This window comes from Poecilia latipinna, unplaced genomic scaffold, assembly GCF_001443285.1.
Source record: "Poecilia latipinna isolate Pla-1442-1.1 unplaced genomic scaffold, P_latipinna-1.0 Scaffold2977, whole genome shotgun sequence".
NCBI classification, from domain to species: domain Eukaryota; kingdom Metazoa; phylum Chordata; class Actinopteri; order Cyprinodontiformes; family Poeciliidae; genus Poecilia; species Poecilia latipinna.
In genome coordinates, this window is record NW_015115593.1 from 40,684 (window position 1) to 64,997 (window position 24,314).

At 37.0% G+C, this 24,314-nt stretch overlaps 2 protein-coding genes across 2 annotated transcripts; both read left to right on the forward strand.

The window, feature by feature from the left end:
• Positions 1-7,544, forward strand: vps37c (VPS37C subunit of ESCRT-I). Its single transcript, XM_015022312.1, has 5 exons — positions 1-719; positions 1,130-1,239; positions 3,770-3,941; positions 4,908-4,990; positions 6,111-7,544. The coding sequence occupies exons 2-5, from the start codon at positions 1,147-1,149 to the stop codon at positions 6,843-6,845; spliced, it is 1,083 nt and encodes a 360-aa protein (XP_014877798.1). The 5' UTR covers positions 1-719; positions 1,130-1,146; the 3' UTR covers positions 6,846-7,544.
• Positions 7,545-15,016: 7,472 nt separating this feature from the next.
• Positions 15,017-23,673, forward strand: cd5 (CD5 molecule). The gene is made up of 6 exons (XM_015022305.1): positions 15,017-15,706; positions 17,541-17,915; positions 20,802-20,933; positions 21,070-21,120; positions 22,737-22,796; positions 23,327-23,673. The coding sequence occupies exons 1-6, from the start codon at positions 15,652-15,654 to the stop codon at positions 23,392-23,394; spliced, it is 741 nt and encodes a 246-aa protein (XP_014877791.1). The 5' UTR covers positions 15,017-15,651; the 3' UTR covers positions 23,395-23,673.
• Positions 23,674-24,314: the final 641 nt, after the last annotated feature.

Below are 24,314 nucleotides of genomic sequence, written 5' to 3' on the forward strand. Positions count from 1 at the left end.
CTGTTTCCTCTCATCTCACGGCGTATACCATTTCCAGAAAGAGCTTTTTGTTTTTCGGGTTCTCCAGAGGTCAGTGGTCTGCTTAAAACATTACACTCAAACGAAAAGGCAAAACAGAATTATTCAAAATTTGGGCGAACATATAAATCTTGTCAGTTCAGCAATACACGCCTGAATAAAAATTGTTTCTCCTGAAATACACCCCCGCCAGCTGTGGAGGATTCCAAAAATGGCAGCAGTTCCTGTCAGAGCAGAGTGGAACTTTCCTATTTTTCTTCCAATTTTGCCAACTATCGGTTAAATTTTCCCCACTGCGTTAATATTTTTGATTCAACTAATCATTAGCAGGACTATAGGGAGTTTGGCCAGCCATCAGTTGCTGGGTGACTTGGTCCCGGGGCTTCGTGTTTGGTCGGCAGATCACCGGGCTTCCCTCGAAGTTGACGCCGCTCTTCTTTTCACAGGCTCCCCCTAACAACAGCTCACTGAACGCGGAACTTTCAGCTGAGACTGGACATCCGCGGTAGCTAGCTAGTTAGCTTGCCGGCCGAAGAGCGCCGAAAATAAACCAGCGTCGTCTCGTTTTTTTCCCTTCATTCAGCTGATACCCGCTCGGAGATCCAGGAGACGTGTCGCGTCACTTGTCAGGGGAAATAAATATCTGGTGTTAGATGTCAGCACCAGTCAGAGACGCACTGACTTTCTTCTGCTGTTATAATGTAAGTGCCTGTTTATTTACACCTTTTCTTTTACTGTTCTTCTGAAAATCTGTTTTTATTTACCGTGGCCTTGGACCACTTGTGTACTGTACATACGGTTCTGAGTTATATTTCTCAGCCGCCAGCTGGCCAGCTATTTATAGAATGTCGCTATTTAGGTGTTCCCCTTTTACTCATATTTACTAAATAAGTGGCCAAATCATTTATAATGCGTGTTTATTACGAAATGCATCTATTAAGTAGCTAGTGTGTTTCATTTTTGTCAATAAAACTGTAAAAAAAAAAAGGCAGTTATAATTGACTATATTAATTGACATTAATTTCAGATGGGAGGCCTCCAAGTGTTCACTTTCTGTTTCCAAGCAGTGGTTTAACCTCGTTTTACTTCCTGTATGCTCTCTGACGGACAGCTATCCTAGCCAATCACATGGAGAAGCTCCAGGATTTGGGCCAATCAGAGCTGCAGGAGCTCCTGGACAATCCAGATAGGGTGGAGTCTATGGCTCAGGAGTCTGACGAGGTAAGAAAAAAAAGGAAGCGTTACTTTACCTTTAGCTCATGTTTTGAAATAGCTCAGGGGCGAGTTATAGGTTTATTATAATTCAGGAACATTAAAGGTAAAATTGTCAGACTTAGTTGTGTTGATTTGTTGACTTTTATGGATAGATATAATCAGAGGTGGGTAGAGTACCCAAAATTGTATGCTAGTAAAAGAAGCACTACTTCAGAATATTTTTACCCAAATAAAAGTAAAGAGTAGCCATCCAAGAAATTACCTGAGTAAAATAGTATTTGGTAAAAAAAAATCTGCTCAAGTACTGAGTAGTTGATCAAATTATCAATCAGTTAATATTTAAAAATTACATCATCAGGTGGACGGAAATATAAAATTAAGTGGAAATTTTAGTATTTCAAGGACTTCTTAGGGAGGAATTAAGAAGCTTGATCACTAAATTCATCTAACTGCACTCGGATTCTGGACCCAAATAAAGTTTCATCAGATTCTTTTAGATTTTCACAGAAAGCTTTCTTGGACATTTTAACATTTTAGGTTTACAGAGCTCACACTGTGTCAGACATGCAAACATTTATTTATGTTTCTTATTTCTTTGGATTTTTGAGAGTTTGAGTTTAGCTTTAAGTCCCATTTTTAATCAAAATTTCCTAGATTGTTCTGGAGGGGTTATTTTTATTTTTACAGTCACTTACTGTTGAGTAAGTTTTCCGAAAGACAGGGAGCAGCTCAGTTGGCAAAGACAGGAAAAAAACATCTCATTTTTTTAATGATGTTGGAATAACAACGCCCCTTTTCTCTATGACCGGGTGGAAATATTGACAGTGGCTGCACTTTTAGACTTTAGCAAATCATTGGCAGCTTTTATGTTTGAGTCATAAACCAGCTGTGTGTATGGAAACACTGTTAGGCAGACATGTAGTGCTTTGCATAACATTTAGTCACATTACAGTAACAAACATTAGTATATTTTATTTAGATTTTATGTGATAAACCAGTGCAAAGTATTACATAATGTGAAGCTTAAGGAAGATGATGTTTTGGAGAATTCTATACAAAAGCCGAGAACGGTTGAACAGATCTGCAGAATATGCAACATATTTGTCATTATCACAATACGCTTTAAGAACTGTAATAATTGTTAGCTAATTAGTTAAGTACCGTGGATAAAATAAATTTGGTGTTTGATGCAGCATAAACAAGTTTTAGAAGGTAAGGAGGAGGCTCCTTGCTCCTTTTTCCAAAACAACTTTTATTTTTTTGCAGTAGTTGGATACACTAATCATTATCTAGTGTCTATGCTATGAACTCTAAGCAGATTATTATTCATTCATTTTCTGTGAGCCATGTCGTTATTGCAACATTCATCAGTATTATTGCATGTTGTATTATCATTGTGCAGCTGTAGGGTAAAATGCAACCCTTTGTTTTGCTGCAGTTTCAGCTGAACCTCTTATCTAGTTCGTCTCCAGCAGCTCTAAACACCCAGAGACTCAAATTTTCTAATTCTCACTGTGGATGAGAGTCTATGTAAACATCCAGGTTCAAACCTCGCTGAAGTTTCAGCTTTCTATCTAGATCTTGACTTTGACTAGGTCATTCTAACACACAAATATGCTATAATTTAAAGCATGGGTGTCAAACTCGAGGCCCGCAGGCCAAATCTGGCCCGCCACAGCTATTTCTGTGGGCCTCTAAGTCTCAGAAATTGAACTGCAAGGTAACAGTTGTGGTTAAATATAATTTTAACATTTAAATCAAATCAGTTTTTATTTGTATTGAGCCAAATTACATCAATGTGAAAAGATGTTCAATATTATTTAATCTTAAGAAGTATCAGTATCAGGGTTGAGTCCCAGTCTCAACTTTTCCCTGTATTTAGGTCCTCCTTCCTCTTAATCAACCACTCAGTTTTCTGCTGAATAACGGCCTCCCCACATCATGATGCTCCCACTTCCGTATTTCACTGTAGAGGACAAAAAGTTCAGGATGACATGTTTTATTAGTTTTCCATCATATACATTTTCTGTTTTGGCTAAAAGGTAAAATTTTTGACATGTTGTGTTTCTTGGACTTGTATACTTAGGTTAAATTATACAAAAGTGAACTTTAAGACTGTTGTTGCACTGGATTTCAATTAGAGCTATCAGAAAAAAAAGTTCTACTTAAAAATCATGCACCATTTGTTTTGATATGTTGCTTTAGATCCCAAGAATGCACATTAAATTTTGAGGTTGTAAAAGTTTGATAAAGTGTTTGAAGGGTTGAAACCAACAGGAGTGAGCACGCTTTAATGTAAAACACATTGTGTGAGATATTATGAAGACTGTAGAACAAAAGAGGAAATATCACCGGTCGTCATAACAGTGCTGTGGTTATTGTCTACCTGTGTCTCAGCAGTTTGTCGCCATCTGTTGTGTTTTCTCACTTTTTAATCCTTTAACTAACTTTGACTTGAGTCTTTAACACTAGTGTATGTGCTACAATGCTTCAAACACAAAAAACCTATGTATTTTGTGTTTTTTCCCTTCTTCAGATTCAGAATATCCAGCTGGAGAGAGAGATGGCGCTGGCGGCCAACCGCAGCCTGGCAGAGCAAAACCTGGACATGAAACCTCGATTGGAGTCCCTGAAGGAGGCGCTGGTGGCGAGATACTCTCAGCTGGAGGCCGTCAGAGAAACCTACAGGCAGCACTGCTCCCAGAGAGGTGGGGCGGCAGGAAACACTGACGTGGAAAATTAGAGCCACAATGAGATTTAAATAAATGCTGTCAGCTCACCATTGTCTTCTAGTCCTTTATATTGTGCTATTTTTAGACATGTGGATGAACTATTTTTAGTTTTTTATAGTCAAAGTCTATATTGCCTCAGGTAAAGGTGCCTTATGTAACTTTTATACAACATTTTTTCCTTACATATTTGTTAAAAGTGTCACCATGTCATGACTGTATAATATCAGACTGATAATCTGTAAAGCTAAATCTCCTTCATTTCCTCCCTGAGCTAGCGTTGCCGTCTGAAGAAATGCACCACTCCCGACCAAAAACAACCAATCAGAGCCAAGAAGAGCATCTTAGCGCTGTCAATCATTCTCATGTTCTCACTGCTAAATTTCCTAATGGTGGAGAAACAGCTTACAGCTGCAGGATAACCATTTATCTGCTGTCATCAGCTGCTGTGTCAACTAGCCTTAGCATTCACGTCAGGCTCTGCTAGCTGCAGCATTGACAGTGCCAAGGCCCGCCTCCCTGCTCTGATTGGTTGTTTCTAGAGAGCACTGGGAGAAGGCACAGGAGCTCAATTTTGTATTTATTTATTTATTTATTTATTTATTTTACAGATTATCTCTCATACTGTCACAATATAAATTCTAAAAAAAATATATTCTTTTAATAAAAGTTGTGTACGGTAGCTTTAAGAAGTGATCAGTCCAGTTTAAGTATTTTTTTTTAATTGGCTTGAATGAATTTACTTTACTCTGCTCCCTGGTTTTCCCATTGGAAATTTTTTTAAAAGTCATGAAGTAGGTCATTTGCTGCACGTCTCATTATTCTGAGCAGATTGTTATCCAGATGAACACAACCAGTTTTTCACGTTCTCTGCTGTTCTGTAAACGAGCTAGGTACGTTTTTTTTATTTTATCTTAAGGTATTGTTTCTTATCTGTCCACACAGATGGGATGGTGGGTCAGGTCTCTCCAGAGGCGTTCTTCTCAAGACTACAAACGGAAAGTGAAAAAACAGAGTCTGAGTCAGAGGTTAGTGTTCAGCCGCCCAACACATCAATCAATCAACCAATCAATCAGGTTTACCTGTAGAGCACATTTCAGCAGCAAGGCAGTTCAAAGTGCCTTACATAGTAAAAACACAAAGTTGTTGATTAATGTTTCACTTCCAATTTTTCAAAAGTAACTCTAAACAGGTGAGTTTTTACTCGCATGTCTAATTAAAATGTAAAATACAGGGCATTATAGATGTATTTTATACAATATTTTCCACATATTGCTCTGTTAAAAATAGAAATTAGATTTTATGTAATAGACTATGATCTGGTCGATATGACTTAAAATATAATCAGATTTTTTTCATACCAGATCTGACTTTATTCAAACTGTTTTTAAACTTTATTCTGCTAATACTATGATTACGTTCTTGTAATTAAAACAAAATTGGTGGCTTCAACTAACTCACTCACTCACTCACTCACTCACTCACACACTCACTCACTCTTCGGTTACCTAGCAACTCACTCATTCTTTGGTTACCTAGCAACAACCTGTGGAGTAATTGACGCAGCAGCAGTTTTAAGGTTTTCTCACAGTGCCTCTTAACAGTTTAAAAAGAAAAAAACAAAGTTGTGGAGTAAGAGTTGAAAATGATAACAGTTCAAAGTTCAGTTTGGCAGTATTTCAGATATTTAAAACAAAAAACTAATCAATAATTATCAATATTAACTGGTATAAAATGCTTATTTTGCCATTCAGGTCTTATCTGGCCCTGATGCTGCGTCATACAACTCATAGAAGTTGAATTAATTAGAACCCATAGACTGAATTAAAAGCCTCTTTTTGAAAACATTTCATGTCATTTGTAATATATTTTTTAGAAATAAAAACAAGGGAGCTGGCGCGGGGGGATTTAAGATTGGAAATCTTTTTTGTTGTTGTTTTTCTCTTATTTTTATCTACAGTTGGGTTTTTAGGGCTAATTTGCTGTTGTAATGTTGTTTTGGGAAACAAAATACACAATTCAGAGCAAACTGAAATCAGATCTGGTATGAAAATAATTTTAGATTTTATTTGTAAGCCACGCCGCTCAGCCCTGTGTGTTTCTCCTGTTGGCGGTAGATGATGCGTGTTTCACCGTGTGTGTGTCCAGGCTCTGGCCGATGACTTCCTGGAAGGCTCTCTGTCCTTGGACTCCTTCTTCGAGCGTTTCCTCCTCCTGCGCTCGCTCGCTCACAAAAGACGCGTGCAGATAGAGAAACTCCAAGAAATCCTGCGACAGAGGGACAAGAGCAACCCGACCGCCATGACATCATCAGCCGGCGTTGCCCCAAACCCCGTCGCCACGGCAGCCTCATGGAACCTACCGACGACAACGGTGACGACGACAAATCTGCCGCAGCCGAACTCCAACCCGCCGTCCTCCAGCTACCAAAACTCCTCTCAGTCGGCCTCGTCTTCTGCAGTTGGAGCCTCTGGGCTTCCGTACAGCCCGTACCCCGTTTCCCCTCCCAACCCGCCTGCTGTAGTGGCAGCGGCGGGGCCGATCCCAAACAATCCGCCGCCACAGTTCACTCCATACCCGAGCTCTGGCTCGTCTTTCACCCCGGCCGCGGGCTACTCCGGGCCCAGACCAGCATTCGGGCCGCCTTCCTCTGTCACCTGCCCGTATCCGACCCAGCACCCATTTCCTGCCCCGCACCCCGGCTCTGCGTTCGGTCAGTACACCCCCAGCCACCCCCCCGCCGGCGGCCCGGCGCCGTACCCGGCCTCCTACAGCTACGGCGGCTACAGCTACCCGGCCGCGCCGGCGTATTCCAGTTCTCAGTCTCCAACGGGGAAGCCCATGTACAGAGCCGGGTACGGCGTTCCCCAGCCGTACTCCTGAAAGCGCTGCTGCTGATCGGCCTCACACCGCAGAAACACTGAACCTCTCCAAGTATTTCTGATGTAGTTTCTACTGCAAATATCTTAATACGCTTAAAATAAGACAAAGCTAACTTACAAATAACTTCCCAGTAAACATGCTGTAAGTAACGTACTTACAGCATGTTGCTTTAAGTATGCCTTTATTGATTTAAAGACGTTTCACTTATTGTTTCACTTATAAGTGAAACAATCTGCCAGAAAACTGCACCGATTGCAGTTTTCTGGCAGATCATCAGTCCTGACCTGCCAATTCACAATTTGGCTAATACCATTTTTTTTGTCTGAAATGTTGTTAAACCCCTCTAAAGGCAGAGCAGAAGAGGATAGAGGCTGATTTTTAGACCTTTACTGAGGTAGATAAGATCGGCTTCACATGCGTGCGTCAGCCCAGAATTAAGGAAATCAGGGCCAGTTTACTGCACCCTTACTAGCCTTAGCATTCACAGCAGGCTATGCTAGCTGCAGTGTAGCAGACGGCAAATGAGGTGATTGACAGCACTACAACCCTCCTCCTTATTCTGATTGGTTGTTTCTAGACAGCATTTTTTTCACACTTTATCTGTCTTATACTGTCACTATATACTGACAGTTTCAACAAATACACAAAAAAAATAATTTTTATAAAAGTTGCATACCACAGCTTTAAAACAAGCTCCCATATCTTGATAAAAAGTTACTTGTAAATTAGTCTTGTCTTTTTTTCCTCAATATACTTGGACTAAAAACTAAACCAAAAACACTTGGTTAGATTATTTTGTGTGTTTTTGCAGTGCAGTTCCCAACACTTTCTTCCTTTCTCTCCCTCTTCTCTCTTGCTTTTTTTTCCCCTGCTTCTTCCTTCTTTCACACACAGTCTCACCCTCCAGAGGTCTCTTGCTTTACTTAACTTTGTTGCACTATTTCATTAAACCAGTCTGAAGTATCTGCCCCTCCCTTCCTCTGTCCCTCCCTCCCTTCACCACACTAGTCTCAGGTTGTTGCATTGCTTTGAGGTGTTCAAGCACTCGTTTGTGTCGTCTTTCTCCCTGTTGAAGTGATGTACTGTCCCCCCCGCCTCTCCGTCACTTTCATGGCAACGATGAGTCGTCGTAACACTACAAACAATGTAAACCAGCTGTCTGTCTGCTTCACACCCATATTTATTAGTAAACTGCTTGTGATCGGAGCGTCTTAGGAGGCTGAATACAGACGGAGTTGTGGCTAAAGCGAAGCATGGTTTCTTTATTAAGTCGTCTGGGTTTTGATGCAGCTTCGGCTCGTTCTGCCGTTTGATTGGCTCTCCCGGTGGCGGGTGAACGCCTTCATGCAAATAGCTTTTGTTCTGAGGAGCTTTCAGGAATCAGTCCCACTTTCTGTTCTTAGAAACCAAAGAAGCTTCATTTCGTTTGACCTGCAGGTTGACGACGTTCTTCATCTGCATGTTTAAAACTTTCCACGCCATTAATTTTGAGTTTTCAGCTGTTACTGTTTTTATGGGGGGGGAAAACTCTTAAATATATTAATGAAAGATGACGACAGTAAAATTTCCTGAGCAACTTTTTTCTTGTTTAGTTAGATGAGCACCGATTTCAGTTTCCTGGCCGATCACAGATCTTTAAGGGCGTTTGCCTCGTAGACTCGGTTTGATTGGGGATAAAATCGGTTTCATATCTAAGTATCTACTGATTGCTGATTTTCCAAAATCATGGAAATCTGCACCGATTTAACCTCTTTGAAAGAAAGGATTATTTTGTGTTTACGTCCCCCCAGGATTTGTCAACAGTTGGGAGACAATTGCTGTCTATTACAGTGTACTTTGTCCTATAGCGCCCCCCACTGGCCACACAGTTCACATTGTGAGGACTTGGATAAACCTGAAAGTAATTTTCCAATGGGGAGCATTTTCACAGGCGAGTTAATTGGTTTGTTGCTGGATTTAAAATAATCCAAGGTTTTAAAAATACCTCATAACTATAATCTGTATTTTTGCTTAAATCAAATATTGTTTTCAGTAATTGCAGCTCTATCATACTATACATTTTTAGATGCAATTCTTGTATAAATACAATGATAGCTACCCTTGGAAATCTCCTACCAGCTCATGACAATTAGACTGAATAAAATTTAGAAGGAATATTTTTATCAAAGCCCGACAACACAAGACACTGAATCCAACCACAGGCCATTTGTTAGCAAAATGTGAAGTTTCGTGAAGCCTGGTGGTGCACCGATTGCAAGTTTTTCAGCCGATCATGAATCTTTAAAAAGCCTGACCTGCCAATACCAATTTTTTATACTTTTTTTTTTTTATCTGAAAAGTTACTAAGTTTATTGGTGCACCCCCTTCCAAAACTACTTGTTTGTTCTTTTGGATATCTGGATGAAATTTTCTCTGCCAAGGATCTAGTTCTGAGTACTGTTTAACTTTGCACTGTGTTTCACCACTGTTCACATTCGATTCAGAACCGTTCTGCGAAGCTAATGTGTGAAAACGCCCCACATTCCCTCTGATCTGTTTGGATCCATCTTCAGGAATCACTAAACTATAACATTTCTGTTTGACCTCAGAACAAAACAAATTAGTACTCCTGAACCAAACGAGTGTTCTCAGTACTGATGATGTGGTTTTTACACGCCTCGGGGTTCTGGCATTTTGCACAAACTTCCTCCCTGAGTTTCAGTTTTAGATCCCCAATAAAACAATAGTGAACACCTTAACGCTGACTTTTGTCATGGATGAAGGAACAAAACTGATCTTAAAGAGATTAAACTGAACTTCTGACCAGACAAGGTGATCGAAACTTGCTTGTGATGGGAGTGATGTTGGTGGGTGATCAGGTACCGACTAATCAAAGGGAAAACGCTTCAACAGAACCACAGTGGGTTGGTTTTGTTATAAATACGTTCTGACTTTACTTTGGCCTTCATGTGTTGACTGGGCGTGGTTTAAACCATCCAGCATAGTGAATGTAAGGATCATGGTGTGGCGAAATGTTAACGGTCTACTTGGACCACATGTATCAAACTCAAGGTCCGGGGGCCACATCTGGCCCGCCGTAGCTTTCCATGTGGCCGTCTAGACACCAGGCACCATATTACATCAATAAGTCTCTCTGGTTTTTCATGAAAATTCACATAAACTTAACACATCCCCGCATTTTGAGTCAACAAAAAATGGTCAGAATCGTTTGGGTTTAAATGACCAACTCCTACCTGCAGGTGGCAGCATTTCTTCTTTTGACCACCTCAGCCTCACTTGATGTAGTCTGTGATCAATAAGACGAGAAACAAAAAGTTGCATATGTAAATGCAAATACTGTAAAGATCCTTTTCAGATATTTCTGATTTAGCACCACACAATCAGAAACTTTGATTGTAAAAGAATCAAAAATCAATCATAAAATACTGGAGGGACTGATCAGTAGCTGTGTTTCTGTTGACTGTGTAATTCAGCAGTTTGACATTTCAAAAATTAATTTGCTTAATGGAAGCACAGCAGTTTTGAAAAAACTCGTTTGGCGCTGGGATGACATGGTTTTCGGACATTTTGAAATTGATTTATTTATCAAAACTTCAATGGAAAAAGTTTTTTCGCATCACACGAGTCACATGATCAACAACGCCGGGTGCAAACCACGAAGAATAAAACGACAGGAAACAGTTGGAGGATATTAGTGTGGCATTTTTATTGACTTATTGTGTGAACAAACTTATTCACGTGACTTTAATTGCGTTTTTTTATTTAATGGAAACACCGCAATTGCGAAATTGTGTTTCTTCTAGTGGAAAATAGAAAAATCTTTGCGGACATTTGTAATGGAAACGCAGCTAATGTGAAAAGACGATAAATATTTAATTTTTAGAAGAACATTCATGATCTTGGTATTGCCCAAAATGAAAATGAGTTTGACACTCCTGCCTTAGACCATCAAAAGCACAAAAAGGCAGTGCTGAGAATTTCCAAGTTATTGACAAGTGATTTTGTAAGGTAGTCTTTGTAACGCTTCATTAAAAGCAAAATGGAAGCATTGTGCATCAAAGAGTGATCTGTCTTATACAACGGCGTACTAGAGCTACTATAGATGGAGGGGGGGGGGAGTACATTTTTACCAGAAAACTGAAATTTTCAGATTAATCTCAAAAATTTTCTAGAACAAAAAAACGTGGAAATTTGAGTTTGAACATTTCTAAACTTTGCTAATAGAAAAAAGTTCCTGGGATTAATCAGAAAAATTCCAAAAGTAAAAAATTTTCTGAAGATTAATCTGAAAATTTCAGAATTTATTTTCTAGGAAACATTTGATTTTTCAAACTCAATTTCTGTTTTCTTTGGAAATTTTTTTACTTCAAACTTAAAGTTTTTTCAGAAAAACATGGAAATTTTGAGATTAATCTCAGAAATTTTCCAGAAAAATGGGAAGATTAATCTAAAAATGTTATGACTTTTCATAGTCAGAAGATTTTTTGTTTGTTTGTTTGTTTGGTTTGTTTTTAATTTGTTAGATTGATCTCAAAATTTCCGGGATTTTTCTTTCTAGAAAACATTTGACGTGTCAAGCTCAGAAATATTTTTTTTTTCTGGAAATTTTCTGAGATTAATCTCTAAAATTTCTTAGATTTTACTCCTTGGTATTTTTCTATCTGCAGTGGCCCTCATAAACCGTCGTAATCATGTAATCAGAGTTAATTTTTTAGTCATAATATTTCACGGAACCTGGGATGATTCCAGAAGAGCCTGCGGCACTCCAACGCCAACATACGCTCGTCTATTGATGTGACGTAAGCAGGAAAAATCTCACGTGGAACAATCAGTCTTAAAACACGTCTTATCTGGCAACCATGAGGTGGTGAACGCTCCCACCGCATGGTGGCGCCACTGCGCCGGCGCGGCAGTGTTTCCATCTGGATCACGTGCTTTAGTTGAGTCTTTCTCGCCACACGCGGAGCCTTGTTGTTTTCTGTGGGCTTTGAGTGAACTCATCAATGTTTCTTCTTCGCCTGCCGGGTGAAAAAACCCCAGAATGGTTTCATATCCTCCTGATGAAGAGCGATCACACCGAGGACTTATACCGGCCCGCCGGGCTCTGACGGTAAAAGTGATTACAGTGTTTTAGAAGAAGCACAAGAAAAAAAAAATATATTAGCTTGGTTGAGGATTTATATTATTCTGAGGGTAATGACATTCAGATGGACTGAAATCATCTTCTGATAATAAAAAAATATGTAGATTGTTTAAAATCTTATCTCTTTTTGTTGTGAATAATTAAACATTCATTTGAACTAATCTAAGCTTGTTGAGTTGTCTTTTTATTCTGCGATTATTTCATTAAAGTTAAAAAAAGAGTAGCAAAACGTGTTTTAGGGCTTCAGCTAATGATTATTTTATTAATTCATTATGTTGATAATTAGTCGAGTAATTGGGTATCAGAAATCGCACATTCTGCCGATTTTTCTTTTTTCAGTTTTGACATTTCAAACTCAAATTTCGTTTTTCTTCTGGAAAATTTCTGTGAATTTAAAATTTCTGATTTTATTTTTCGAGAAAATCTTTGTTTTCTTCCCCGTTTTTTTTGTTTTTGTTTTTTTGCGAAATTTCTGAGTAATTTCTTAAAATGTAACTTCTTTTTTAGAAATTATTCAACTTTTCAAACTCAAAAATATCTAAAAGAAATTCCTAGAACATGTCTGAGATTAATCCAAAAACAAGCTTTTTTTTCAATCAAATTTTTGACTTTTTAATTTCAGAAGTTTTCTTGTTTTTTCTAGAAAATTTCTGAGATTAATCTTATCCTTGCTTTATACAATATTAGGTAGATTTTATTGCTGACTCGAAGACCAAATCACATAAAATAAGAACCAATAAGAATACATAAAAAAGACTCCGAACCATTAAAACATTTAAAGATTTTTAATAATGTATATAACAAATCCTTTTTCTAAATTAGAAAATTAGAATTTTATTGCATAAAGTACAACATATAGTATTCATTTAGTGTGTGCAGAGGACACATCTACAGCTGAATAAATACTTAAAGCTCTTTCTGCTCCACTTAACATCAATACAGTGCAGGACTGATAGCAAAAGTAGCTTAGTGGGAGAATTTTTCACAATTTGACCCAGATGAAGCTGAAACTACGACGCCTGAGGAGTTCTGTGTAGAACATATCTGCAGGTTTTGTATGAACAAGACGTCTCACTTTGAAATAAACTGTAGGTGGGGAAGTTTTCTTTAAAACATGTTTCTTTCATTCAGAGTAACTAGTTTTACTCAAGTCAGAGTAGCGATACTTCACAACAATGTTCACGAAGTAAAAGTAAAAGGTACTCCTAAAAGTACTTTTCCCTCCCTAAAAGTTACCTTAGTAAATGTGACTGAGTAAATGTCACTATCTACCTCAGGTTTCCTGAAGAACTTGTCCTGGTCTCGGACAAAACCAAAGTTCTTCACATTCGCATTAAAACGCACAACAGATTTAGGATTATGTTTAGGCTTTAGGAGACTGATTGATTGATTGGTTTCTTAAGAAAACAGTCAATCAATCCATCATGTTTATTACATTTTGTACACTGCCATCGTTAAAAACATCAATGCAAGTCAATTATATTGATCAATGTTTCATTGATTATGGTTCAGAAGTAACTCCAAACAGCTGGGTTTTTAGTCTAGATCTAAAGGAACTCAGTGTTTCAGCAGTTTTACAGTTTTCTGGAAGTTTGTTTCAGATTTGTGTTGCATAGAAGCTGAATGTTGTTTCTCCATGTTTGGTTCTGGTTCTGGATGCAGAGCAGAACCAGAACCAGAAGACCTATAATGTATTTTGATGCTAAGCTGTTGAGAGATTTATAAACTAACAACAGTATTTTAAAGTCTAAAAATACTCCTAAAAGTGTTTTTTTTTTCTAAAAAGTTACTCCAGTAACTGTAACAGAGTAAATCTAACTAGTTACCGTATTTTCCGCACTATAAGGCGCACCTAAAAACCTTCAATTTCCTCCAAAGCCGACAGTGTGCCTTATAATCCGGTGCGCCTTATATATGGACCAATGTTGAGCCACAACAGGTCTCGCAACTACGGTAAGCAGCCGCCGACTTCATTTTCGCCCGTAGAAGAAGAAGCACGCGGTGCATGCTGGGATAGTTGTCAGAACACTGGTTTGTTAATAAAGTTTGACTGACCTACAGACCTGATAATCAGGTCGTCTGCAGGTCATTTAGCACCACGTTCTCCACCAACATGCTGTGCGCGAACGGAGAAGGGTGACCATCGTCCGACCACACAACGGCCCAGTCGGGGAAAGCTCTCCTCGCCGACTGAAGTCGGACTGTTTTGTTGATATTCCCTTTAGTGCAGCTCCATCTAGTGGATGCATAACGTAACTCCAGCCTCTACTGTAGCGTCTACTCTATGCGCCTTATAATGCGGTGCGCCTTATATATGAAAAAGTTTTAAACTAGGCCATTCATTGAAGGTGCGCCTTATAATCCGGTGGACCTTATAGTGCGGAAAATACGGTACTCTCCATATCTGTGTATGACGCAATGTATGATACATTGGTCCTTTAATCCTGGAAATGTCCTTCAGTTGATAGAAGGGCGACTTTGTAACCGTCTTTATGTGGCTCTGAAGGTCCAGGTCCATCACTACATCCAGATTTCAGGCCTGATCATGAGTTTCTACACTGCAAAAAAGGAGAATGAAGCCTCAATTTAAAAAAATAAAAAATAAAAAATAGTAAATGTGCTACATGTAGTCAAATTAAGTTTGTCAAACTTACTTTATTTACGTTTGCTTAACATGACAACTTAATAAAATTAATACACAGCTCTTGAGAAAACGAAGAGCCTACTGCTCTGAACCCCTTAGAAAACCTCCTGGCTACGCCACCAAATATTGATCCTGAGTTAAAACATTAGTATTGTTGTTTCTAAATGAATATGAACTTGTTTTCTTTGCATTATTTGAAATCTGAAAGCATTGCATCTTTTCTGATATTTTCACTAAATTTTAGATTTTTGCTTGGAATTTCAGGGAGATGTCAGTAGTTCATAGAATAAAAGAACAATCGTCATTTTACGGAAACATATACTTATAAAGAGTAAAATCAGAGAAACTGATCATTTTAAGTGGGCTCTTAATTTTTTCCAGAGCTGTATTTACTTGAATAAACATCCTTTGATTACTTGTAACAATTTTATTTTTCTTTTTACAGTCTAGCTGAAGCTGACTCCAGATCGTTCCTCTTTAGGCCCAGAGATAATAACATTTTGGATCCGTTGTGTAACGGTTGAATTACAGCTAAACCATGTGCATGTGGGCGTGTATATTCATAAAATCGAACTTTAACATAAAGACATAAAATTATTTAGCTTTATCATTGTTCACTACCGCTGTGATATTTTTAGTAAATCTGTGTTTCTCTACACCTTCTGGCACACCAACATGCTGAAAGTACTTAGATTAAAGTAACATTTGTCTTCTCTGCCTTCTCCTATCTCTTCCTGCTTCCTACTCGTTCTTCGTTGTTTCTTACTTTCCCCACCCCTTTTTCACCCAATTTGCTTTGAAGAGAGGAAATCTGCTCTTCTGCAAAAGCTGCAGCCGCCATCTGTGGATGAAGTTCTTCACTGTATGGAGAAGGTGGCGGTGGGGGAGAGGAGGGTTTTTTGTTTTTTGCAACTCCGCATCATTTCCTTTCTCATCACTTCTGCTGTTGTTGGCGTGTCAACCTGAACTGAGCTGTTTGTTCTCCTACATTTATCTTATTCATCTACTTAATCTCTTCTATGATGGATCTGAGCACCGTTGTGATCATCGTGGCTTTTTCTCTTGTGTCTGCAGGTGAGTTGGTTTGTACAAAATGTTAAAACAAAATAGAGATACGATTATTAGAACAGTAAGCTTCAGCTTTATGCTTGACTGAAATGTTTTTAAGACGATGGCGAAGGTAAGTGGCAGAAATCTTCTTGTGTTTGTGGATGTTGGCTCAGTATATTTACACATACTTTCATTTATACAATCATGTGTTCTGTGTTAAAGAAAGCAGGATTTTAACGAGGGTTTTTCAATTTAAGTTTAAATTTATAGACGGCCTAAGTCTAGCTTTCATATTTTAGGTTTTTGCCCCTAACATTTTGAGTTCACAGCAGCAGGATTAGAGGAAATCATGACTCTATAGCTCAGTCAGGAAGGAACAGACTTAGGTTATTTAAACTGAAACTAATAGATATTGTAGGTCTAATTATGTATAGATCAATAACCTCTTTCTGTTGGTCTTGTTACAGCGCCAAATTTACTACAGGAACTTTGCACATGTTAAAACTCAACTCTCGTACTAATGTCACGTTTGCACCTCAAAGTACTTTGACTGCAACCTGCAAAACTGTGATAGCATCAAACTGAGAGAGAAACAGAAACGCCGGGAAAACTTAAAAACTGCAAAAGGGATTTAAAAAGTAATCTGATTAAAACAATTAGAACTGGATTCATTTTTTTATTTTTATGGACTCGTCTACTGAAAAACAACCAGTCCTGTAAAATATAACAAGACAAAAATGAACAGGAAACTATCTGAATAAGAGTCCAAACCCATAATCTAATGCACATTTTTAATCCACTTTCAACATTTAGTCTTCTTTCTTTCACATCTAACAGCAGAATTTATCATCCTAAAATAAACCACAACCATCCCAACCAGGTTTTACTCACATTTCACACAACAGACTAATCAAATTGATCTCATTTTCCAAAGGTATCAGTCAGGAGAAGAGCTGAAAGTCCACAGGATTACATATACCATGATATAGCGCAGACTGACATTAAGTATGTGAAGAGAATTTGGGGCAACATTGACATTAGAAAAACTAAATGTTTCTCCAAAATTAGTCAAAAGACGACAGAAAGTGGGGAGGGAGACTCCCAAAACAAAAACAGAAACCTTGAAAGAGCTGCAAAAAATTCTGGTTCTGGTTCTGTTTTATTTGCATATCTGAACTGGGTTAAAATGGTGAGCTTTCCCTTTCAAAGCAGAAAGTTTATGCAGGGATAAAATATTCTACAAGCTTGTTCAAGCTAATTTAATATAACATCATATTAGTAGGAACATGTGGTAGTGGCAGAGTCATGCTCTGGGGTTGATTCCTTTACATGCCACTGGGATTTTTTTGTTCAAGGTGGAAGCAGAATTTTGAGTAAATTTGACAAACCAGACAGATGTCTTTATCCACAGAGTCCAACGCTCCATCCTGCTGCATCCTTCGTGCACAAAGCAGCATTATTATATATCCTTCCTCTATAACGGTTTACATCCCAGCTGCTATTTTCATCATAACATCCCTGTTGTGCAGTGTTATTTTCTTATGTTGTATATTTGCCAATCCTGTACAGTTGGATATTGTTTACCTTAGTTTGATTATGTATGTCAAACTTTGATTTGCTGTTGTTCCATCTGAATTTCCCCGCTGTGATTAATAATTAAGGATATTTCTATTCTAGACCTCACACTGCTCCTTTATTGTGGAACATTTTCAACATTGATCTAAACAACAGGGAACAATTTGTTATCCTTTACACTCACACAACCGAGTTTTACTGACGGTTGTGTGAGAAAAGATTCCTGCAAAGCTTCTCTAACTTAATATTTTAAACTTTTGTTTTGTTTGTGTGTTTTTCATAGTGAATAGTCAGAACAACTCAACTACAATCAGCCCCAGTACTCCTAGAGTCTGCTCCTGTACAACTCCAGCTCCCCCTACTCCCAACCCCAACCCCGACATCAAAGTGGGCATCCTCAAAGTCAATTGGACAGAAGAATGCAAAGGGACTGTCAAGCTGTATTTTAGCTTCAACGACACTTCCCTGCCTGTCAGTTATAGGTCAGAAGAACAAGTCTCCAAGATTCTTAAAAATGTTTGTAAGGACAGAAAAGGCTGTGAAGATGAGTCAAAAAGATTCTATTCGGGTACCGAAGCGGACGAATGCTACACGATTCATGCTAACGGAACTAGCATAAAGTCCAAGTGCAAGACAATCATCAGAGTCAAGTGCAAAGGTTGGTGCCAACAACATTCTACACATTACAACCCGAGTTAGGCAGTTGCTTTACTCAGTTACATTCAGTAACTTTTTGGGGAAGAAAATATACTTTTAGGAGGAGGATGTTTACTACGCTGAACTTTTTTATTACGAAGCGTTGCTACTCTTACATGAGTAAAATTTCTGAACTCACTACCCACTGAATGCAAAACATACAAAAAGTCACCAGACAGACACACCTGAAGTTTTTAAGTTTTTTATTGTTATTGTTGTTGTTTCAAGAAACTATTTGGAAAAATGTTTATTTTCCTTAATTTTGTTATTTTGTAATTATTTAAATTTTGGTCCTTAAAATACATAAACATAACTTTATATTTTGGTCCATTTGATGATGTTATTTTTTAGATATTAAATAAATGATAGTTTGATCAGTTACTCAGTATTTAGCAGACTTTTCAACAAATACTTTTTTTACTCTTTAAGTAGTTTCTTGGATGGCTACTTTCTACTTTTAGTTGAGTAAAAATATGAAGTACTACTCTTACTACAGTACAATTTTTGGGTACTCTACCCACCTCTGATTATATCTGTTTTTAAGAAAATTGATTCAGTGCACTCTAAAACTTCCTTCGCTCCCATTTTGTCTGACTTATGTTAGGAATCTTGGTGTTATCTTTCATAGCTGTTTAAAATTACTGAAGTTGTTCAATTAGTTTTTGCCACCTGTTAAATCTTAATTTTGTTTTAAAGTTGCAGGATGTAACTTTTATAAAAAGTGGTTTTTGACATGCTTGTTAAAATAATTATTATGTTGCGACAATATAATATAAGACAGATAATCTGTGAAAAACCTCCCAGTACCAACTAGAGCAGTGTTTCCCAACCCTGGTCATCAAGGCAAACTGCCCTGCATGTTTTAGATGTTTCCCTGCTTCAACGCACCTCATTGAAATTATTGCAGTTCAGAAAAAGCTTGTTAATCAGCCATCATGTGTGTTGAAGCAGGGAAATACCTAAAACATGCAGGGCAGTGTGTCTTGAGGACCGGGGTTGAAAAACACTGAACTACAGAAATACACCACTCAGTCAGAAACAACCAGTCAGGGTCAGGAGGAGGGTCTTAGCGCTGTCAATCACTCTTACCTGCTGGTTCACTATGACAAAGCCTGCCACGAATACTAAGGCTAGTTAGTATAGCCACCAATGACAGTGGAAAATTGTTTTTCTGTAACAGTAAGTTGTTTCTCCACAGCTTACATTTAGCAGCGAGTACACAAGAATGATTGACAGCATTAAGACCCTTCCCTTGGCTCTGATCGGTTGTTTTTGGTCAGGAGCAGTGCATTTCTTCACTCCAATCTTTTCACAGATTATCTGTCTCATATTATACCATGAGAACATGATGAAAGTTTTAACAAAAATGGAAAAAACATATTTTTTAAAAATATGTTTATATGCTGCGTCTTTAAGGATTTTGAAGGAATTATTCATGCCTTTATTACATCGATATTGGATTATTGTACCTCATTATATAAAGGCATAAATAAATCCCTAATACGGCGTTTTGGCCTGTTTTGTACTTGCTGCCTGTTTTGTTTTGGATAGATTCTTTTAATGACTTGTAAAGACTTAAACGGATTGGTCCCTTCTTATCTTCAGGATCTTTTGAAACTACACTTTCATCCAGATTCACCCTGCTTTTAAAAGTGCTATATAAACAAGTAGAGTACCCAAGAATTGTACTGAAGTAAGAGTAGTAATACTTCAACATATTTTTATTAAAGTAAAATTAAAAAGTAGTCGTCCAAGAAATTACTCAAGTACAGAGTAACTGATCAAAATATCAGTCATTTAATATTTAAAAATTACTAGTCAGTTGGACCAAATAGACTTGTCACAATAAGTAATAAATCAATTAATCACATGATAAATTAAAACAAACTCAATAATTTCCATTTCCATGATTTATCATTTTTCTTCTTTTCTCTCTTTCTACTAAAACTGGATGACAAAAATCTTCATTCTGGCGTTTTTGGTCAGTTTTGTTTACAGACACTTCATAATTAATTTTATTTGTTCTTTCTGTTATTTTGTTAAGTAATTTTGCATATTTAAAATGCCTTCTATTTCAAATATTAAATATTTTTTAAAATTTAAAGTTTATTGATCCTTAATGATGTGTTCCTGTATTACGTCATTAACATTATCTTACTGGAAAATGGTCTCAAAACTACAATATTATTGTTTATTGCAATAACTTCTGGGACAATTTATCGTCCAGCAAAATTTGTTATTGTGACAGGCCTCAGACAAAAGTATAAAGTTAAGTGGAAATGTTGGTATTTTAAAAATGACAATAATTTAGATAAGTAACAAAAACAATAACAAAATCAGGAAAAAGAAAATTTTTCCAAATCAGTTTCTTTCAATAAAAAACTTATGAAAGTTCAACAGGAACTGCTGTGTGTGTGTGTGTGTGTGTGTGTGTGTGTGTGTGTGTGTGTGTGTGTGTGTGTGTGTGTGTGTGTGTCTGGTGAATTTTTGGTTAAATCATTTTTGTTTTTCATTCAGTGGGAAGAAAATCCAGAAATTTTAATCAAGTAAGAATAGAAATACTTTATAGTTCAATTACTCAACTAAAAATAGAAAGTACAACGTGGTAAAAATACTCTTAAAAGTAAATTTTTTCCAAAAAGTTACTCAAGTAAATGTAATTAGTTGCTACTCAACTAAATAAACTTGACATTAACACACTGGTGAATTTTTCATACAAGTCTGTCTAAATGACTTTATTTAAACCCCGCTGAAGGCATGTTGCTCATGATTGGTAAAGTTTGTTCCTTCCTTACTTTACATGATGTTGTCTTTAAGACTTTAGAGAATAATGTCTGTTTGTCTCCAGTTGAGGAGCTCCCAGATTTTGAGGGTCAGCTGGCGGCCTGTAAGGTGGTGATAGCTTTGCTCAGCATCGTCCTCCTGGTCCTTTTGTTAATGCGCTTCACCAAACCCACCGTCATGGCCCTGCAGAAGAGATGTGAGTACACGCACACACATTACTCATACTTCGAATCCTATTTAGCTAACCTTGTATTCAAAAAAGAGGAGTTGTGAAACATGCCGGTTCGCCGGCGAGATATGTGGGTTTAACGGCGCAAAATTATTGTTTTCAGTATCAGACAGGAGGCAACATCACTGGGTCGGGCCCACACAAAGTCACAGTGGTGAGTCACACACTTTTATTTTTACTGTTAACTGTTTGCTTAAAATTATCCCATAAAACATTTTTATCACCAACATATTGACACACTAGCACATGGTATATCTCTGTACCTTCATAATGTCTTTGCAAGTATTTTTAGTGAAAATATCTTGAATACATTTGAAATGAGACATAACTAACTTACAAGTAACTTTTCGGTACAATATAGGATCTTCTTTTAAGTCAATAATGCCTTAAAATTAGTGAAAATAATCCAGGAATGGAACAAGACATTTTAACTTATTTATGTTAAAGATTAAATAATCTATGAATGGAAAAAGCTATTTTCCCTGTATTATATCAATAACTATATATTTTTACAACAGGACATAAAATCATGCATGTAACACTCAAAGATTATCACATAATTGATAATTGAAACATGACTTTGCATCAAAAATTAAAATATGCCTAACAAGATAGAAAGTCAAGTTGGTGGTTAACATCAGTCCAGTAGCTTCAACCCCTATATATTAAGTAAAATACATTAAATATCCTTAAATAAACTACAGAGCAATGGCTCCCAATGAGCAGCTAAAACATACATTAATTATAATAACTGTTAAAACATACACAAAAAGTGGCAAAATTACACTTGAAACCCTATATATAATTATAAAAAATATATGTTCAAATATAGTACTTGTAAAGGAGACATAGCTCATATCCTAACACATGCGGACGGCATGTTAACGGACGGCAACAGAAAAAAGGGTCGTAACCCTCGGTTACTGGTTGCTACGGTAACCACCAACTGCCAAGAGAACTTAAACAGCAAAAAAAAAAAAACATGTATGGAGAAAATATATTTTTAACTATATAAAATGAATTTGAAGAATAAATTAACAAATTTTGACAAACTTCATATCCACAGGGTGGGCCATAGGTTTCCGTACACAGAAAAAAAAAAACATTCTGCATTGGACAGCCGTTTTTATTTTTGTGGGACTCTGTGTAATCGCTGCACGCCTTAGACCACTTTGTGGTTGATCTGCAACATTTCCAGTTTTCTGAAACTTGCAAATACGTTTTGCTATAGTGTCGTGTGTGATGTTTGTTCCATTTTTTCTGTTAAAGTTTCGTGCAACCATGCGGCTGCTTCCCGTTCCAGCCATCTGTATAATTTCAATTCTTTGCTCTTTTGTCAAACGCATCTTCTTGGATATCTGAAATATAAAAGAAATATACATTTTACCTATGTATGGAAACTTAGGGCCCACTGTGTGTAACAAAAAAACCCTGTTACGTTTAGTTTGCATTATTTTACCTAAAACTTCCTGAAGCAGCAGTTAAATTCTCCTATATGTTTAAAAATCTAGTTTATATAACTTAAGTGTCATGTTATAATCTGACATTTGACATTTTGATTTTAAACAGACAGAAATAATGTAGTATAATGTACATTTTAATAATTTTTACAAAACAGATTCACTTAAAAATACATACATTTAGTTGACTATATATTTATTTTTAAATAAATAGAGGGAAATAATTATATGTCATTCTAAGGGGTGGTCAGGTTGCCTATTTAAAAGTGTATATTACATTTTTGATTTGCCTTCTTCTGTTTCCTAACAGTTTCCTACCATCGAGGGAAAAGTGTCGCTAAGAACGAAGATGAAGAGAAAAGATTTTCAGGTAGCCTGATATTATATCACAAGGTGCCAGCAGAAAGTTTTCAGACCAAACATCATATTTTAGATTTTGTTCTGTTTGTCATTTTACTCTATAATCATTGTGGAAATATTTCTGCACATACAGAAAATATCTTGTTTTTTTTAATAGCTACAAATGGAGAACTTTGTTTTTACAAAATCTCTGGTTTGCTTTACTTCTTTTTCATTTACTCCAGTAAAAGTAGTGACATTTCATAAAATTCCTCAAGTAAAAGTAAAAAGTATATTGTAGTAAATCTCCTACAAAACCTTACTCAAGAAAATGTAACTGAATAAATGTAATTACTTACTACCCATCACTGAGGATAATAAGTAAATTTCTTATGAATGAAGCATCAAGAGTTTAGCTAATTTAAGCTTCATTTGTTCTTTCACCAATTTCTTGCCTATAATCAAAACCTATAATAAACTTTCTGTTGGCGCTTTGCTGTAAGTAAAATATTATCTCATCTGAAATTTGTTTGAATCCGCCTCCACTTTGTGCCTGAACAGCTCTGGAGCGTCTGACAGTCGGCGGCGGCAGCAGCCCGTCGTGTAACAGAAACTCCTACAACTACTAGCCTGCAGCAGGATCCTCCATCTTCATATCCACGAGTGTCTTTCTCTCCGTGTTGACGATCTGTGTTCAAATGTGAAGCTCCAGATTGTACCAGTGTGTAGAAAAAACTGCCTACGCTTGTCAAATGAATTACCATGATTTGCATCACACACAAACATCATTGTAACATTATAGTATGATTTTATTCTGTCTGTAAATTGGACCTGTTTGTCTTGTAAAGTACCTTGAGATGATATTTGTTGTGGTGTTACACTGTACTAATAAACTAATATGAATTTAATCTGCTTAGTTCGGCAGTTTCTAATTCTTAAAATTTGTCATATTTTTATCAAAGCAAAATGTTATATATGGAAATTGAAATGTTAACAATTAAATGTAATGTAACTGCAGTAATTCAACTAGGGATGCAACATTTATGGTAGATGTAAAAAGTTTGCACACAGTTGAAATGCCAGGTTTTCAGGTGTTAAGAAGGAGACTGATTTTTCCACAATTAATGAATCATGTGTCCTGTACAAGACAACTGAAAAACAGAAATCTTTGAAACATACTGAAATCATCTACTGTGACTACTTTAAAATTTTAAAAAGGAAATAAGAATTCAAGAGAAAATTTCTTTGTCTTCTTAAGCCCAATTTAAGTCCATTATTCTTTAATTATATATTTTTAAATATCTTTATTAGTTGGTTTTAAGAACTTATGTCAGTTTCACATTATTTCAACAACCAAAACGGATTTTTGTCTTTTAATGTAATGGCATGGTGGTAGCAACATGTATCCCTGAGAAGCTTGCTACAATTAGTGTGATTTTGATGGTTTTATTTTGAAATGTAGCCGGACGTTATCTAAGACAAGCGGAAGGAGAAATGGGCTCTTTGCACCTCAACTTCCGCGTTCGGGGTAAAGCGGCTCGATTGTTTC